Here is a 20,576-nt window from a genome sequence, read left to right on the forward strand (position 1 = left end):
ACATATTCTTTTGTCATAAAAAGGTTCGGATTTACTGTAAAAAACATCAAGGGGTTAGTAAAAATCCTTTCTTTTATTACTTAGTCGTTGTGTTCATCATATGGGTTTGGGCTCTGCACACCTGCCCCATCTCAAGTCCATGTATACAATACATATACGTATATGTGTATGATGTATGAATTAAAAAGGCAATACTAGCCATTGTGTTTATTTAAAATTATTTTAATAGTCGTATTAATTATTTTTTTATTTTTACTCTTTCAGTGTAAAACATATGCTTGCATAATGGAAAGTCACCTTATGGGTCTTACCGTAGACTTCAGCTTGGGATTTGTATGCTTCGACGCAGCTTCAAAGGTGAGATAATGAAATGACTGCAGCTCTGCTAATAAAAAGACATAGCACTGATGTAAGATAATTTATAAAGAAACGTGTTGGTAATTGTTAATTAGAATGTAATTTACCACTTTGGTTATCAATGAACTGAATATATGTAAACTGCTTTTTTGCACTGTGCTCACAAGTTTTATAAAAGCAAAAAATCTAAGGTGTTGACCATATGACTTCCACACATAAAGGTGTGATTATCAGTAAAATATTACACAAAAAACACACAATTATTATGTCTTTAGAGAAAAAATCTACTGGAGAGATTTTGCTCAAAATCGATAGTAACTGCTATATTTCATTCTGACTAAATGATTTATTTTTGATTTTTATATCCGTGGACTCACATCCTGAGACACACAGAAAAGCATCACTTCTGAAGATGTCACAATATCTTCATTAAGTGATGACTGCAGTCCACCTTAATAAAAGGAAAAGTGTCTGTGTGTCCATCTGGTTGTCATTCCAAAAGATAATGCACCACACACATTTTTAGTAATAAAATGCATTGCCTTTGTCATTCCAATAGATGGTGCATTACAGACATTAACACTGCTTTTTTCGAGTCCCATATCAAATGACATATAACAGAGACGTATGCATTGCATGGTGCACTAGAAACGTTAACGCTGAGGTCTACGCTGCTTACTTAGATTTCAACCCATCTTAGATGGGTAGCACATCTAGTTTACTAAAAACTGAAAAATCAGTCAACACATTATTTTCTGTACATAGCTACAGCAAATTTGTTCTTGTTTTATTGTTTAATTATTGAGTACAGTGAAATTCTTACTTGCATGTTCTAATCAACATACAACATTTTGACATTCTCTGGCATCAGTATTAGTTCTCTTTCTTACTTGAAAATATCTCAGAACAAAGTTTTCACCCTATCTACCATTATATCAAGCACAATTGCTGTAAATAAAAAAGTATGCAGAAATAAACTGCATTCCAAAGAAGTATTTAGTGGCCTGTAAGCATACAGTATGTGATGGAGTGAAGTGCATTTCAGGTTACGCTCTGAAAGGTTTAAAGCACACCAGCCATGTTGGGAAATGACAACAACACATAACTGACAACAAAATAGCAGAAGCAAAAATCCATTTACAATATAACTACAGAAAAATATATAGAAACTAAGTGAAAGTGCCTGGCAGCAAATCACACTGATGCTATAAATTGATAGACTGCACAGCAAGTTCAGCAAAGTCTACTTATTCTTTACTTTCTGTGTGACCCTGAGTAAGCTGATTAACCAAACATGCAAAAATGGACATATATGAATGTATGACTATGATCACTAATTCATATTAAAATTACCGGTTACAAATAAATGTCAAAACAAGCCTCTTATTAATGTATTTGTATTACTTAAAATTATAGCAATGAAAGAATGGTGGGGTAATTTATATATTTGTTCAATGGTCATCCCTCCTATTGCATTAATGTCATTTGATTCTGTAAGGTTTACAAATATTTTAATGACTTGAACAAGAAAATAAAGGTTTTACTTTACTATATGGCAAAAAAGATATAAAAGATTTTTAAATTGAGTATAGGCATTCTCAGTTTTTCAGTTGAATTACCAACAATTTAAGCAAAATATTACTGTGTACAATATTAGCTTTCAGATATGTTTAAATTTACATTTATTTATTTGCCTGACACTTTTATCCAAAGCAGTGTACAACATTTGAAATACAATTGGTTACATTTCTTTTGTTTTTCTTTTTCCAATTGGAGCACAGGTAAGTAAAGTGACTTGCTCAGGGTCACACATTGTCAGTGGTGGGATTTGAACCCACAACCTCAGTGAACCACTCTGCCTGGACCATTGGAAAATGTTCCAATTTGAGCAATCAGTTACATTTTTGAAAGCGCAGATGATTTTTGAAATAGCTTAAAGTTCTTTGTAAAACTACAACCAGGGAAAAGGTCAGTGCCATTTAACTTTAAATGTATAAAACCTATGAAGTGCCAGTTTGTCAGCGTTTTGCAATAAATTGCAATGCAGCTTTCTTTGAAAAACAAAACATATGAAGACCAACATTATTTTTATAACAACTTTTCTGATTTTACTTTTTCTGTAAACACTAATATCATTAATATGCATTGATTTTTAATGCCATATAATTGATTTTTATCTAGCTTTGTTGAATCACTAATTGCAAAGATTTTTTTTTCAGGCATCAGAATAGCAGACACTTTTCAATGCCTACTGATTAAAAAGATTGCTGCACACAAACCACCACGAGATTTTAGGTGCCGTTTTGTTTGTACAAGCTTTCTCCAGGTGTCTGTATGGTTTTTTATCCACCTTCCTTTATCAATGTTCCTGAAAAGTTCACTGCCTTTAGCAGCTTTTTAGTGTCAGCTGCAATGGTCCAGCACACCCACTTTATACAGCATCCTCCTTTCTAGTCTTCTGAGACGTAATTATTAACTTCATCATCCACACTTCATTGCTCATCATATGGTGTGGAGATGGTAAATCACTGTAACTATCCTACCATTAATGATGAACAGGAACGTAATCCTAGCTGTAATGATTTCATTTCCATAAGACAAATGCCATAAGAGAGGTGTCATTTTGATCTTAAAACGGTATACCTTGTATTATTATTATATTTTTTTGAGATTATTTTTAGTTTTTTGATGCTTTCCAGTGGGACATTTGCAAATCATAGCTCTTTTTTCCACATGTAACTAAATCTGATGCAAATTCTCTATTGGACCTCTCAGACAGTCTTTGTTTATTGATAATGTTTATTGTGATGTTTATTTATAAGATACTAGACAGCATGTTGATGTACTGAGTATAACTAGACAGAAAAGGAGTACAGTAACTATTGCAGTGCTTGTTATCCTGTTTGGACTCTGATTCTGAGTGTTTTCTCTGTATAGTCAGCAGGGTAGCCCTGTGCTCATTGTATGTTTTACTAGGTACTTCAATTTACTTTCCAGTCAAAAGACATGTTGTCAACTTAATAAGTACTAACTTATACTGAAGACCAAGTAGTAAGGTGTCTCTGTAGATGTGTTTTTAACAGTTTGCTGCACAGTTTTTATCAATGAGTAGGTTTCTGTCTCCTTACCATTGCTGGGTCCATGTGATTCTGATAAAGATACAACTGGTTAGAAGAAATTCTATGGAGCAGGGTGGAAAAGAAAATGTTGTGGAGGTGTGGACCTGTAGATAAATAAAACATTAGCTGATCCAACTGAAAATGCTACTAAACTGTACAATTATATTGCATAAGTGTAAAATACAATATGAGGATCCCTATGCTGAATCTAATAGAACTATATTGTGAGTAATTTGTGGATCTCTGGTCACTGCACTACAAAACAAACAACAGCACAGGTAACAATACAGAAAACAACAACTGAATGCACGCATGAACCATGTTTTACTCTTAATTTCTTCAATCATGCACACTTATGGAGCTACCTCAGGTCTTTAGAATTCTCTAAACTTTAATAAAGATGACATAACATTAGTTCCTTGACTAATAAAATACTGTATGTACTCTAGGACATTAGCAGGTACTATGAAAAGATCATTCTAAACATAATGTAACCTTTACATCAACCAAAGAATCACAAGAATTGAAAATGAATTACCTATTCATGTGGCTGAAACTGATAGTTTTAATAGTTTTAACAGGTAATCTGGGAGATCTCACTACTTACTTATATATCAACCAACTGGACTAACTGACTACTGCTCATGTCTAAAATATGTCATATTCAAGCTTTTTTTTTCTTCATATAAGTAAAGATTTCCATTAAGTAAGAACAAAGGTAAGATTTAAAAGAAACACCCAAGGAAACACAGCGCTTACCCCTATACAACCCCCTATACTCCCAAAGACGTCAAAGATGGAGACAGAGCAGGTATCACTGAGTGTAGGCAGAAGGGGTGGAATAGGAGTCATGGACCTCTCCAAGTTAAGCCTGCAAAAATGGTTGTTTTAATATTGAAAGTATGAATCTGAGGTGGTCAGGGTAAATTGAGAGATGACACAAATACGATAGTATGTGAGAAATTAGTTTATGTAAACTGAACTTTTAGAAAAATTATGCATATCATTCCTAAATTTCCTTAGACAGTGCTGAAATCATCTACACAATCTGTACAGTGCAACTCTCTTAACCTCTTGCATTACTTAACAGCCACTAATACAGAAGACCTATATGTGTGCAAAATGCTCATTTCCATAGTTTAATTAAGGAAACTATGTTTACTAATGGGTGGCACGGTGGCGCAGTGGGTAACGCTGCTGCCTCGTAGTGAGGATACCCGGGTTCGCTTCCCGGGTCCTTCCTGAGTGGAGTTTGCATGTTATCCCCGTGTCTGAGTGGGTTTCCTCTGGGTGCTCCAGTTTCCTCCCACCTCTCACCAAAGCACCTCCCAGGTTAGGTGCTTTGGCGATTCTAAATTGTCCATAGTGTGTGCTTATTGTGTGTGTGTGTGTGTGCTTATTGTGTGGGTGTGTGTGTGCACCCTGTGGTGGGCTGGTGCCCTGTCCGGGGTTTGTTTCCTGCCTTGCAGCCTGTGTTGGCTGGGACTGGCTCCAGGAGACCCCCGTGACCCTGTAGTTAGGATATAGCGGGTTGGATAATGGATGGATGGATGTTTACTAACCTCATTAATACACCTTTTGTGGTTAATGGGAAATGTACCAATGATTTGCTGAATATCCAGATCTTTTGCTGGTGTGGTGTGTTGACAGAGTAAGGTTGCCTAGCCAAAGTTTGCCAGTGTTGATTAATTGATCGCCTTTATAATCTACAACAGTGTTTCTTAAACTGTGGATTATGACCCTAATTGGGTCATGGACATGTTTGTGATGGTTTGCCAAATTATTGCCTAGTAAAATAGCTGAGTTCATCCAAGTACAAATTCAATGCCAAGTGATACACCGCTCTCTCTTTAGAGTAGTATTTATAGTGGTAGTATGTGAAACAACGCTGTTGACGCATGAAAGACAGCCTTTCTTCTGATGGCCTGAAAAAATAATAAACATTGTCAATCACAGTCCTTCTCACGGCTAGTGAAGAAGTCAAACTAAGAGATATGAGTATATTCTTGTCTATGCCAGGATAACTTTTTTAAGCCAAAGGCACCCCAAATAATTGTACGATCTGGTAAGGGCAGACCATTAATATAAACTCAGTGCTACGAAGTGGAACATGATCTTGGATCTCTAAGATCTTACAGTAGCCACAAAGTATGAGTTTGTATAATATCCATCCATCCATCCATCCATTGTCTCCCGCTTATCCGAGGTCGGGTCGCGGGGGGCAGCAGCTTGAGCAGAGATGCCCAGACTTCCCTCTCCCCGGCCACTTCTTCTAGCTCTTCCGGGAGAATCCCAAGGCGTTCCCAGGCCAGTCGAGAGACATAGTCCCTCCAGCGTGTCCTGGGTCTTCCCCGGGGCCTCCTCCCGGTTGGACGTGCCCGGAACACCTCACCAGGGAGGCGTCCAGGAGGCATCCTGATCAGATGCCCGAGCCACCTCATCTGACTCCTCTCGAGCGAAGGAGCAGTGGCTCTACTCTGAGCCCCTCCCGGATGACTGAGCTTCTCACCCTATCTTTAAGGGAAAGCCCAGACACCCTGCGGAGGAAACTCATTTCAGCCGCTTGTATTCGTGATCTCGTTCTTTCGGTCACTACCCATAGCTCATGACCATAGGTGAGGGTAGGAACATAGATCGACTGGTAAATTGAGAGCTTCGCCTTGCGGCTCAGCTCCTTTTTCACCACGACAGACCGATGCAATGCCCGCATTACTGCGGATGCCGCACCGATCCGCCTGTCGATCTCACGCTCCATTCTTCCCTCACTCGTGAACAAGACCCGAGATACTTGAACTCCTCCACCTGGGGCAGGATCTCGCTACCAACCCTGAGAGGGCACTCCACCCTTTTCCGGCTGAGGACCATGGTCTCGGATTTGGAGGTGCTGATTCTCATCCCAGCCGCTTCACACTCGGCTGCGAACCGATCCAGAGAGAGCTGAAGATCACGGCCTGATGAAGCAAACAGGACAACATCATCTGCAAAAAGCAGTGACCCAATCCTGAGCCCACCAAACTGGACCCTCTCAACACCCTGGCTGCGCCTAGAAATTCTGTCCATAAAAGATATGAACAGAATCGGTGACAAAGGGCAGCCCTGGCGGAGTCCAACTCTCACTGGAAACGGGTTCGACTTACTGCCGGCAATGCGGACCAAGCTCTGGCACCGATCGTACAGGGACTGAACAGCCCTTATCAGGGGGGCCGGTACCCCATACTCTCGGAGTACCCCCCACAGGATTCCCCGAGGGACACGGTCGAATGCCTTTTCTAAGTCCACAAAACACATGTAGACTGGTTGGGCAAACTCCCATGCACCCTCCAGGACCCTGCTAAGGGTATAGAGCTGGTCCACTGTTCCGCGACCAGGACGAAAACCACACTGTTCCTCCTGAATCCGAGGCTCGACTATCCGACGGACCCTCCTCTCCAGGACCCCTGAATAGACTTTTCCAGGGAGGCTGAGGAGTGTGATCCCTCTGTAGTTGGAACACACCCTCCGATCCCCCTTCTTAAAGAGGGGGACCACCACCCCGGTCTGCCAATCCAGAGGCACTGTCCCTGATGTCCATGCGATGTTGCAGAGGCGTGTCAGCCAAGACAGTCCTACAACATCCAGAGCCTTGAGGAACTCCGGGCGTATCTCATCCACCCCCGGGGCCCTACCACCAAGGAGTTTTTTGACCACCTCGGTGACCTCAGTCCCAGAGATGGGGGAGCCCACCTCTGAGTCCCCAGGCTCTGCTTCCTCATTGGAAGGCATGTTAATGGGATTGAGGAGGTCTTCGAAGTATTCCCCCCACCGACCCACAACATCCCGAGTCGAGGTCAGCAGCGTACCATCCCCACCATATACAGTGTTGACACTGCACTGCTTCCCCTTCCTGAGACGCCGGATGGTGGACCAGAATCTCCTCGAAGCCGTCCGAAAGTCATTCTCCATGGCCTCCCCAAACTCCTCCCACGCCCGAGTTTTTGCCTCAGCAACCACCAAAGCCGCATTCCGCTTGGCCTGCCGGTACCTATCAGCTGCCTCCGGGGTCCCACAGGACAAAAGGGTCCTGTAGGACTCCTTCTTCAGCTTGACGGCATCCTTCACCGCCGGTGTCCACCAGCGGGTTCGGGGATTGCCGCCACGACAGGCACCGACCACCTTACGGCCACAGCTCCGGTCAGCTGCCTCAACAATAGAGGCACGGAACATGGCCCATTCGGACTCAATGTCCCCCACCTCCCTCGGGATGTGGTCGAAGTTCTGCCGGAGGTGGGAGTTGAAGCTACTTCTGACAGGGGGCTCTGCCAGACGTTCCCAGCAGACCCTCACAACACGTTTGGGCCTACCACGCCTGACCGGCATCCTCCCCCACCATCGAAGCCAACTCACCACCAGGTGGTGATCAGTTGACAGCTCCGCCCCTCTCTTCACCCGAGTGTCCAAGACATGTGGCCGCAAGTCCGACGACACGACCACAAAGTCGATCATCGAACTGAGGCCTAGGGTGTCCTGGTGCCAAGTGCACATATGAACACCCCTATGCTTGAACATGGTGTTCGTTATGGACAATCCGTGACGAGCACAGAAGTCCAATAACAAAACACCGCTCGGGTTCAGATCAGGGGGGCCATTCCTCCCAATCACGCCCTTCCAGGTCTCACTGTCATTGCCCACGTGAGCATTGAAGTCTCCCAGCAGAACGAGGGAGTCCCCAGAAGGTATGCCCTCTAGCACCCCCTCCAGGGACTCCAAAAAGGGTGGGTACTCCGAACTGCTGTTCAGTGCATACGCACAAACAACAGTTAGGACCCGTCCCCCCACCCGAAGGCGAAGGGAGGCTACCCTCTCGTCCACCGGGGTAAACCCCAATGTACAGGCTCCAAGTTGGGGGGCAATAAGTATACCCACACCTGCTCGGCGCCTCTCACCGGGGGCAACTCCAGAGTGGTAGAGAGTCCAGCCCCTCTCAAGGAGATTGGTTCCAGAGTCCAAGCTGTGCGTCGAGGTGAGTCCAACTATATCTAGCCGGAACCTCTCAACTTCGCGCACTAGCTCAGGCTCCTTCCCCTTCAGAGAGGTGACATTCCACGTCCCAAGAGCCAGTTTCTGTAGCCGAGGATCGGACCGCCAAGGTCCCCGCCTTCGGCCACCACCCAACTCACACTGCACCCGACCTCCTTGGCCCCTCCCATAGGTGGTGAGCCCATGGGAAGGGGGACCCACGTTGCCTCTTCGGGCTGTGCCCGGCCGAGCCCCATGGGTGCAGGCCCGCCACCAGGCGCTCGCCATCGAGCCCCACCTCCAGGCCTGGCTCCAGAGTGGGGCCCCGGTGACCTGCGTCCGGGCAAGGGAAAACGCCGTCCAAAATTGTTTTTCTTCATAGGAGGTTTGTTTAACCGCTCTTTGTCTCATCCCTCACCTAGGACCAGTTTGCCTTGGGTGGCCCTACCAGGGGCATAAAGCCCCGGACAACAGAGCTCCTAGGATCATTGGGACACGCAAACCCCTCCACCACGATAAGGTGACGGTTAAAGGAGGGGGTTTGTATAATAGTAGACCTATTAATCAAAATAAATGCTTAGATTAACTACAACACACAATTGACACATATGTGATCAAATATTGAGTGATATTTTGTGTTAAACTTTTATTTTTCTTGTCATAACACCTCCAGGAATTTAATATTTCAAAATACCACAATTTGCTTGGTCTTAAATTGCTGTGTACTGAAATCTTTACTTGGCAGAAACAACTAAAGGTGATGTTTCTTCAGTCCCCCCATCCCTAATATTGTATTTGGGGATTTTAACAACTGATTACTGGTACATTTTTCTGTGTGGGTGTGTGTTTGTTTTTAGTTTTTCTAATGTAAGACAAATGCTTTGTTAATGCATTACTTTTTAAATGTGAGAACAGTATTGTGGTTTGATATGGAATACATGTAAATAGAAATAAATGTATTCTATAAAAATAGAAACTCTAACATTTCCATACTTTTAATTTACAAACATTCTATAGTTTCATATGAATTGGAGTCAAAGGAAGTATTCACAGGTTGCATAGTATTTGTCAATGTCAATGTGAAGGCTTAGTCTGCTTCTTGGTTACACAGTTCTGTTTCTAGATTCTCCCTATTCGTGAAGACTGACACCTCTTATTGGGAAGTAAACTACACTCTTTATTAATATCAGTATACACTAAAATGAAACATTAGATATGTTTATTTTATTATTAATAATTGTTAACATTCATCGTTGTTCATCATTGTGTATTGTTCTGCATTAATCCGTCAATTTCTAGAACAGTTATAAAAATGATGGTACACTAAAAATGTTTACCAAAACTAAAAATATTGCAGTTGTGGAGGATTTGACGTGAGACAGAGAGATAGACCTGCACCATGCAAACTTCTTTTTTGGGGAGTGGATGGGGTAAGAAAGAGAACCCTTGCCTGTTTTCACAAAAAAAAACCCTTGCTTTTGATGCAAAGTTTCTTTTTTCCTTTAAAATATATATATTTTAAAAATATATCTGAAACATAATGAAATGTGCATTACCTCAATATATTGTAGCAGACATCATTTTAAATACATTGTATATAAGACATGCAATGTACTGTGTGCCCAGCCCCATGTTTCTGAAAGATCGTTAATGGCTTATCTTTTAACATAAAAAAAGATGAACCCAGGCTTTCCAATGAATATAATATATTTTGAACTCCCTGTTGCTCAACAGAAGTTGTTCAAGTAGGCAGTTGAGTCATCATAAATAGGATGCAATATAGTCTATGCAGAAACATATTCTGCACTCTTGATGTTTTTGACATTTCGAGAAAATGGTAAAAAAGCTACAGTGCTACCAACTTTTCAAAGTTTTTCTCATCAACATTAGTTTCAAAGCATATAAATCAAGAATAGTAAAAGATCTAGAAATGATCTGTGTGGGACGCCATATTCAGTGTTATGTGTTTCTGATACACAGTCCCCAAGATTTACAAAGACATTTCTCCCTGTTAGATAAGACTCAGACCAATTTAAAGCTACATTAGATAGAGCCACATATTTTCTAAGTCTGTTAATGAGAGACTTGTGAGCTAATGTAACAAATGCTACATTCAGATCCAGGAGAATGAGAATTGATACATTATTTGTATTGTTATTTTGCCATAGATCATTAACTATTACTACTAATACAGTTTCTGATTGGAATTTAACTAGTATTGAATGATTATTTAAATAGTCATTTAACTGCAAAAAGACTGCTTTTTACAATATTTTACATAATAAAGGAATATTAGTAATGGGTCTAAATTATTTAGGACAGATAACCTATGTCTTAGAAAAACCTATGCACCAAGTCCAAATGGCTGAACTTTTGTGTGTCCAATAACCAGCTTAACAAAATGTCCAACCCTCCTTTATCATCCAGGATCAGCACTATCTTCTTGTTCTTTTAACTTTGTCTCAGCTTCTGCTCTGAATAGCAGACTCTCTATTGCCTAGGCCCACAACAAAGACTTCAACAACCCTCTACTCCAAATGGAATTCTAGTTCCAGACATCCGCAGCAGAATACAGTCTAACGCAATTGGCTGAGAGTGCTGCATGAAGTCCAGAAAGGTGCACAAGCAGGACAGGCCATACATAAAGCAACAAATTTATCTGCTGAAATAAGATTCAACTGATCTTTAGGTCTTAGCAGACATATGTTATGTTAGCCTCAAAGGATCTCCATGAGACTATTACTGCAGTACAGACATCCTCCATTAAGTAAGACAAAGGCAAATTAAATTTAAATTAAGGAAAACAAAATGTGCTCTCTTTTCACATGTGCTAATGAAGTCTCTCTAAAGGTACTGAAGACTTTAGAAAAAAACATCGGCTCTAACACTTCATACAACAGGATCTGGACAAAGACTAAGTATAATTACTACTTTGTACTTTTAGTTCCCTGTGTGGTTTGCTGAAAAGTACAAAATAGGCCTAAGTGAAAGAAATAGTACAAATGCCTAAGTTCAAATGCCATTAAGTGTGGATAAAAAAGAGCCAGAAATATTAGGAAGTGCACGAAGTGAACAAAAGCAATGCAGGACTGGTAGCCAAATTACATGACAGAAAGGAAAGCGATACATTCTATGAAGTTCCCAGGTGACCTTGTAATAACTGAAAAAACATTTGGAGTGCATATAAAAATAAATTAAACTGAATTGTAAAATAGTAGGTTGATAGTGTAGTGGAGGAGCAACCAGAAGAGCCAAAGACAAATAAATGATGAGCAAAAAGTTGTAGTAAAATTGTGATATTAGGCCAATCCAGTTATCAGAAAGAGGCAGCATAATCACTTGAATCAATATGCAAGACAACTCCAAATGATACAAAACAAGTATCAGGGTGGTTAGATGGTAGGGTAGGAGAATGCTGTATCTAAATGTTCATGAGAAAATAAAGGGACCAGGAATTAATTATAATCTATTTAGCAACACAAATTACTGCGGAGTGACAGACTAATGTTTACTCAGATAATCAGAAGCAAAAAGCCAATGCAGAGAGAAGTGAACAGAATACAAGCAATGTAGCTGGTGCCTGAAAGCAGCAAGATGTTTATCAATGGAAACATGAACTTTTAAAACAATTACAAATTCTACTCACATGACCAGATTTGCTGCAACTTAGATGTCTACTTCAATTAATACATCACCTGGAACATTTATGTAAATCACCTTCATATGAAATACTGTTTGTTATGTATACCAGCCAAAAGAAATACAAGAGCAAATACTGCTCCTAATTCATTTTAATTCAGGAAGAATTACCACAGCTACCAAAAATTATGTATGATTAAAAGAAAAAAACAAGAGAAAGTAGACAAAAAGTATCTGCATTAACTACTGCCAAGATCATAACAGCATGACACTGTGCTACACTAAAATGTATTCAAAAAATAAACTGCCAGTATACTTTACTGTATAAATATATCACAGAATAATCAAATTTAAATTTTCCTGAAAGAATGATATGAAATGAGCAACTGATCCCCCACATTTAAGGATTGACTAAATAGGAGGCTTACAGAAGGAGAAGGGAAAAAGCAACGACTACCATAACAAATCACTTGTGATCTAATGACTATAGGGTACTGCAAGAACACATGCCACAATAAACATAAAACACTAGACTTATGTGTAGAAAATAAAATCTGTGGAAATTGAAGATGAACATATTATTAGTTCTCCGGGTTCGACAGGATAACTAATGTACACATGCTGTATATAAAGTTGAAAACATAAATTACCAGAACAATTTACTAGAAACTACAAGAAAATCACAACAATAAGCACACTATCCATGCCCACACAAGCATTTGAGAAGCATAATGTGACTCAAAAACAGTATAATGATTTTTTTTTTTACTAACTTAATGTCTCATCCAAGCCCAAATCACATTTCTGTCCTGTAGCAGGAACTGTGAATGTGTTTTTTTCCTATAAGGTAAGTGACTTTATGGTAAAAGATGTGCAAAGTTCACTTCTGACATTTAGGAAGGTCACTTGTATCAAGAAGGAAATAATTCTATGCAGTTATAAACACTGCTAATTCCTTACTCCCTTAATATAACAATGTTAAAAAAATAAAGGATGAATTGTAGGCATAGCTTAAAGATATCGTACGATAAAGACTTCCAACATCTATTCAACATAAAAAGCCTTCTTAAGGAAAGCTTGGCTGTTTGCATGCTGAGCTGCATATGTACGTTGCAGCATTTTTGTCAGGCAATCTTCTATTATATAGTACCAATTTTTGAGTGGAACCATCTCACCAAGACTAAATAGTAGGAAAAATTCCTACGCATGTATAACATGGATAATATGACAAATCATTGAATCCACTGTACATCTCATCTTACAGAAACTGAAAGTATTCATAAATAAGTATTAACTTTAGTTCACCTGAAATCTAAAAATCAAAAAATCAACAATGAGGTAGAAAAAGGAGCGGAAATGGATTACTGTAGTCACAAAAAAGGAAGAAGTCAACAGAAACATACAAAACTAAAATCCCAGTACAACGAAGTCAAGACCTGACCCTTTTTAGCAGCTATTGACTGAATTGTCTGCCTCATTTCTGAAGTCTGTGCTCATCAAAAATAACACTACATGATCAGAAGCCTGTGAAAGGTAGGGACCAGATCTGTATAACAGAGTTAGAGTATAGCCTGCAGCTAGCATGAAGAATCACCTGGAACAAGGTATGAAAAGGACATCTACAGCAGTATAAGGCCAGAAAGGCAGATCTGGGCACTATGAAAACTTTAAGTTAAAAAAAATAACCATTCTGTGAGAAAATGTTGCATAGTTTAATAGTTTAATTCAAATTAATAAAGTATAGGATTAATAAAGTATCTATCTATCTATCTATCTATCTATCTATCTATCTATCTATCTATCTATCTATCTATCTATCTATCTATCTAGTTAATTGGTATCAGAATCCATATAATGTTACACAAATTCAATGTAGGAGGTGCTGTTATTAAACTAAAAAGTAGTTACACAAAACCTTCCTGTTTTCTTTCTTTTTCAAACTTTCCTTATTTCACTTCTGATTAATGAAAAATATTTTGTCAAACTGCTTAAACCTCACTTCAAAGCTATTTGCAACTTTCTTACAACTTTTCATAAAACTTTATCCTTTAAAGGTAAATTTAGTTTCTCTGGACGTACAGTACATACATACAAAAATGAAGTTGCTTCTAACTTAAAGAATCTATTTGTGAAAAGCACTTTAGCCAACTTTGCATTTATATAAAAACACATTATACGGTGCATCTTTCTAGTCACTATAGGTTGTTTGTTGTTTATTGCAATCTAACGAAAAAAAACACAGTAAAACATATTTAAAAAAATACAACTATTTTTCACAGCAAAATTAATAAAATGATTATTACATGAAAGTTATTTATAATTTTAAACTTAAATTATTCAGACAACAAGGCAGTGCCCCATCCAAAATGTTATCCCACAGATTTCGTTATAATAAAAGTATGCTATAGAGTATATTTTCATGAAGTACTGTTTACCTCATCTCAATTTCATTCCCAAGAAATTGAGCATTAAGTAATATATACAGTGGTGTGAAAAACTATTTGCCCCCTTCCTGATTTCTTATTCTTTTGCATGTTTGTCACACAAAATGTTTCTGATCATCAAACACATTTAACCATTAGTCAAATATAACACAAGTAAACACAAAATGCAGTTTTTAAATGATGGTGTTTATTATTTAGGGAGAAAAAAAATCCAAGCCTACATGGCCCTGTGTGAAAAAGTAATTGCCCCCTTGTTAAAAAAATAACCTAACTGTGGTGTATCACACCTGAGTTCAATTTCCGTAGCCACCCCCAGGCCTGATTACTGCCACACCTGTTTCAATCAAGAAATCACTTAAATAGGAGCTGCCTGACACAGAGAAGTAGACCAAAAGCACCTCAAAAGCTAGACATCATGCCAAGATCCAAAGAAATTCAGGAACAAATGAGAACAGAAGTAATTGAGATCTATCAGTCTGGTAAAGGTTATAAAGCCATTTCTAAAACTTTGGGACTCCAGCGAACCACAGTGAGAGCCATTATCCACAAATGGCAAACACACGGAACAGTGGTGAACCTTCCCAGGAGTGGCCGGCCGACCAAAATTACCCCAAGAGCGCAGAGACAACTCATCCGAGAGGTCACAAAAGACCCCAGGACAACGTCTAAAGAACTGCAGGCCTCACTTGCCTCAATTAAGGTCAGTGTTCACGACTCCACCATAAGAAAGAGACTGGGCAAAAACGGCCTGCATGGCAGATTTCCAAAACGCAAACCACTGTTAAGCAAAAAGAACATTAGGGCTCGTCTCAATTTTGCTAAGAAACATCTCAATGATTGCCAAGACTTTTGGGAAAATACCTTGTGGACTGATGAGTCAAAAGTTGAACTTTTTGGAAGGCAAATGTCCCATTACATCTGGCGTAAAAGGAACACAGCATTTCAGAAAAAGAACATCATGCCAACAGTAAAATATGGTGGTGGTAGTGTGATGGTCTGGGGTTGTTTTGCTGCTTCAGGACCTGGAAGGCTTGCTGTGATAGATGGAACCATGAATTCTACTGTCTACAAAAAATCCTGAAGGAGAATGTCCGGCCATCTGTTCATCAACTCAAGCTGAAGCGATCTTGGGTGCTGCAACAGGACAATGACCCAAAACACACCAGCAAATCCACCTCTGAATGGCTGAAGAAAAACAAAATGAAGACTTTGGAGTGGCCTAGTCAAAGTCCTGACCTGAATCCAATTGAGATGCTATGGCATGACCTTAAAAAGGCGGTTCATGCTAGAAAACCCTCAAATAAAGCTGAATTACAACAATTTTGCAAAGATGAGTGGGCCAAAATTCCTCCAGAGCGCTGTAAAAGACTCATTGCAAGTTATCGCAAACGCTTGATTGCAGTTATTGCTGCTAAGGGTGGCCCAACCAGTTATTAGGTTCAGGGGGAAATTACTTTTTCACACAGGGCCATGTAGGTTTGGATTTTTTTTTCTCCCTAAATAATAAAAACCACCATTTACAAACTCAGGAAGGGGGCAAATAGTTTTTCACACCACTGTATATATATATATATATATATATATATATATATATATATACAGTATACTATATATATATATATATACAGTATACTATTTTATATACTATCTATATATAAAATTCTTTTCGCGTTTGAAACGGAAATTACGTATGACCACGTGATATGGAAATTACGTATGACCACGTGATATGGAAATTACGTATGACCACGCGATATGGAAATTACGTATGACAACAGAACATATTATAATACAGGAACTAATCACTTCTTTTGTGGAAGTCATTTTTATATCATCTTTACAAATCGTTATTATTTGTGTGAGAGTTATTTTACTGATATTAAAAAGAAGTAAATACAAACACTCCGATCTGTCCCATAGAAATGCGCCCCGCATCACCCTCTCCCAGCCCTCCTCTCTGGACTACAGCGCTGAGCTGTCCTCCACGAGGCGCGTTCTGACAGAGAAGTTTTATTTATTCGTCCACGTGACTGTCGCGGAAACTGCCACATTGTAACTTTTTTTTAGTTGGCAGTACTTGATAGTAGAAGAGATGAGGAAAACAGCTTTGCGTCTTTCTGCTTTTTAACTGCGCCGAGCTGTAAACAATGTGAAGACAAGATCACCTTCAGCCGCGAGGGGTCGTGAGAACAAAGGGAAGCGCGGAATGTCGGGCTGCTCCGCTGGGTCAAGAGCTTTGAAGTTTCGGGCAGCGTCCTCTCTTCTCGCACTGTTTGTGACACTTCAAGTGCCCCGTCGGGTCCTTCGAGAGTGGAAATCTTTGCGATTGAGTGTAATGGGCGCCATTGAAGCAGGACTCTGTTTGTAAATTGCCCTGAACGACTACTTATTGTCCCTTAAGGTGAGTTCTGGTCACTAAAACCCCACAACATTCAAGGTTGCTTTTGTGATCAATTATTTTAAAACGATGGAGAGTTTACATCTAAGAAGATGTATAGACCTCTTCATGTAAAGTGTTGGACTTGGGAATTGTTTGGACCTTCTGCCCATTAAGCACGGAAGGGCAGAGTCCACATTTATCAGAATTATTTTTCTCTTAAATCACAGGCACATAGTGCAAGGTTGTCAGGCAGAAATTTGAACGATCACATACAAAATGTAATTTCTATACCACAACGGTCGTGTAGTGCCTTTCAAAAGGGATCTACTACCGAGAAATGATCCAAATACATTTTAGCTGCTGTTAGTACTACTTACCTGTTGTGTTATACTGCCTTTAAAATGTAGTTTACCCGAAACCACTCCAGTAGTGCTCAATGTATCTTTACTTCTTAAAATGTTAATTTTTTACTGTTTAATAACTTATAGACTACATATATATACATGCACTGCAAAAAGAAATAACCAATTCAAAATTAGAACATTAAAGCAGTTTAGACGAGAGCAGGCCATTCAGCCGAACAAAGATTGCAAGTCCTATCCACTTAATTCTTCTAAAAAACATCAAGTTGAGTTTTGAAAGACACTAAAGTCTTCCTGTCTACAACACTATCTGGTAGTGAAATGGGAAAATGTAGCAATAACTTGATGATATAGCAATCTTAATGCATTTATTTAACTGGCTACTTACATTTTTCTCATGTTCATCCACAAGGGATATTTTTACACTATGTAGTTGTGCATACTAGTTATTGTAAAATAAACAGGTGCATTTTCATTGCTCCAACTTTCAGAGTCCATTCCTTTTGTATGCCCATTATAATAATACATTTTTGAAGTACATTTAATAGATTTTTCATATTAAGGTTAATATACTGTACATAACCTACAATACCAAATATACAAAAGTATGTAATTCTGTTTAAACATTGTTATTTAAGCAGTATTTTCATATAATTACTTTCTCATTTTTTAGGCTGTGCTTTGGCGTTATAAATTTTCTCAGCTGAAAGGTTCTTCAGATGATGGAAAAAGCAAGATCAAATTTTTATTTCAAAATCAGGACACCAAACTTATTGAAGCCAAGGTAAAAATTCTCACTTTGGATATGCAGAATATTAATGTTACAATATTGTTTAAAGAGTAATTATTCAGTGAATAACATTGACTGATTGGTTTTGCTTTCTGATGTATTATCATTTAGCTTTGTAAGGAGGTACAGAAATATACAAAAATGTATAAATAGCTACTTGAACTAAGTTGCAAATGATAGAGAGCCTCAAAGATGGACTGATTCAATGGAAAAAAAGGCAATTAAAATGTTTAACAGTAAAATTTGCACACATAAATGAGGGGTATTACCCATTGTATTGTCATTAAATAATACCACAGACCATCCCAGGTTGCACATTTTGCACTATGAAAACTGCGGATGGTCAGATGCAAACTTAGCAGAGAAGCAGAGAGCTTCCTGGTGACGTCACCTGAGCTCGTTCTCACTCTCTCACTCAGCCATAACCATTCTGCCAACACCACTTCCACACACATTTTAATAAAGAAACATCTCCCAAAGACTAACTTATTATCTTCACTGTGGAAAGTGGGAATGTCCAAAGTAGGGGATTACTGGGGTATGGAAAATGTATGGAGTGGGTTTAACCGACACAATCTTTATTGTAGCCATGAGGACCATCCCAGGTCATCCATGTAGTAACTGGCCAGTGGAGCTCTGGTGAAGCTTCAACAGGTCTAGAAAGTCAAAAGATGTTTTTGAATTACTCAAGTAAATAAATGGTACCAAGATAGAAATTGAACAGGAACTGTGCATAGACAACAGAAAAAGTCATGTAAAAAGACTGGCCTATGGAAAGTTTTTGGACTAAGGAACCAAAACCAAAGATTGTGAAATTCATGTTAAGGTGCAATTATGGGTTTATTTGACAACATAAGAAAACAAAATGGAACAAACAAAATAAACTCTAGCTTTGTCATCACTTAAGTTATGGTGGAATCACAACAGAGATCTATACAAGGAGTAGTTTTTACAATGAGCCCCAATATATAATAGAACCTTTTAGATACCAACTATGTATCAGAAAGAATTGCTAAGATCTGGGTAGGGTTATGACAAAGAATATCAAACTATTTCCAGGTTTATGCCTCCTGCAATATCTTGTACAGTGAAGAACAGAAAGATGAGTTCGTTGATGAACGTGCAGAGACCTTGATAAGATCATTTACACTGAAGATCTGCTTGTCTTGGATAGTTTCATTAGCAGCATAGTCAAGAAAACAGGTTTAACTCTCTGAGTCTGTTAGAGTAGGACATGTCCTTAAGTTTTGGGATGCACTTGATTGCTCTCCTCTGCACAGCTTCAAGTGCTGCTATGTCTTTTGAAATCCTCAATACACGTATTAGGTTCTGAACACTTACAGTGAAGTGCGAGTATAATTGGACTGATGACATTTCAGGTATATCCTTTTTTATCTATCTTTATATCAGTCTCAGTTCTTGGAAAGGTATTGCCGATATAGTGATATTTTGTTGCCTCTGAAGGTATATTGAGAAATTCTCCTCACACCTCAGGATAGCAGGACACTGTGCTTCAACTCCCTAAACATTCATCTTTTATCAAAATCAAATTTGAGAAATAATACAGAAGTTTATTCTTGATATCTAATTAATTTGAGACTACAGGCATGTGACAATGTAAAAAACATCTTCATTTCTTGTCCACGTTATTTAGTGGTGTTGTATTCTGCAGTAGTTAATAATTCCCCACCCAAATGCTAGACTTTTATTACAGTTTATGTTTAGTTAGTGTACCACTGCTTATTTGAAATAAAGTAGTATGTTTCAGAGCAGAGACACAGTAGATTACTATGAGACCACATTGCTTTGAATCATGTCTTCAGTGTTACCCAATTTCACTTCCTGTCTTTTCTTTTTCTCTTTAAGGAACTGGAGTTTTCTAATCTTTTTGCTGTGCTACACTGTATTCATTCATTTTTTGCTGCCAAAGTCGCTTGCCTGGACCCTCTATATGTGGGCAGTCAGGGTGCTGCTGGAGTCACCAATACTGCTTGTGCTGCTGCCACAGGGAAAATCAAGTACTCCACCTAACAGGCTCTGAACTGTGCAATCTGTTTCCAGAAGTTTGCTGCTACTACAGCCCATAAATATTCATCATATCATAGCCTAGAGGGAACTGGGATTGAAGTAGCCAATTCAGAATCATCTCTCTGGTTGGATGGAGTGATTTTATTTCTTGTTGGAAGATAAAAAGAAACAGTGTATATATATATATATATATATATATATATATATATATATATATATATATATATATATATATATATATGTACACATACAAGAGGAAATGAGAGCATATGGACATACTTACTTTTGGAGTGATTTATGAGTGCTATTTCTTTCACCTTGGTAAGCAAAATGAAACAATTCCAGAATTGACAGAATCAACGTGTAGTTTATGAATTATTTAAAAATATCTGGACCTCCTTTACATTTGATCCTTTTGCTGACTTTGCCTCTTATACAGCGCAATTTTTGACATGATGAGCC

General features: G+C 38.9%; 1 protein-coding gene across 2 annotated transcripts in view; it reads left to right on the forward strand.

Moving 5' to 3' along the window:
• The window catches only part of sntg1 (syntrophin, gamma 1), a 939,332-nt gene extending 919,084 nt beyond the window's left edge, over positions 1-20,248 (forward strand). For both annotated transcript variants that reach the window (XM_051929377.1, XM_028803505.2), the window contains exons 18-20: positions 265-357; positions 17,970-18,080; positions 19,953-20,248. In XM_051929377.1, coding sequence (XP_051785337.1) covers positions 265-357; positions 17,970-18,080; positions 19,953-20,117 — 369 coding nt within the window. In that variant the 3' untranslated portion in view covers positions 20,118-20,248. The remainder of the gene's footprint in view (positions 1-264; positions 358-17,969; positions 18,081-19,952) is intronic.
• Positions 20,249-20,576: the final 328 nt, after the last annotated feature.

The sequence above is a fragment of the Erpetoichthys calabaricus genome, chromosome 6, assembly GCF_900747795.2.
Source record: "Erpetoichthys calabaricus chromosome 6, fErpCal1.3, whole genome shotgun sequence".
Lineage (NCBI taxonomy): Eukaryota > Metazoa > Chordata > Cladistia > Polypteriformes > Polypteridae > Erpetoichthys > Erpetoichthys calabaricus.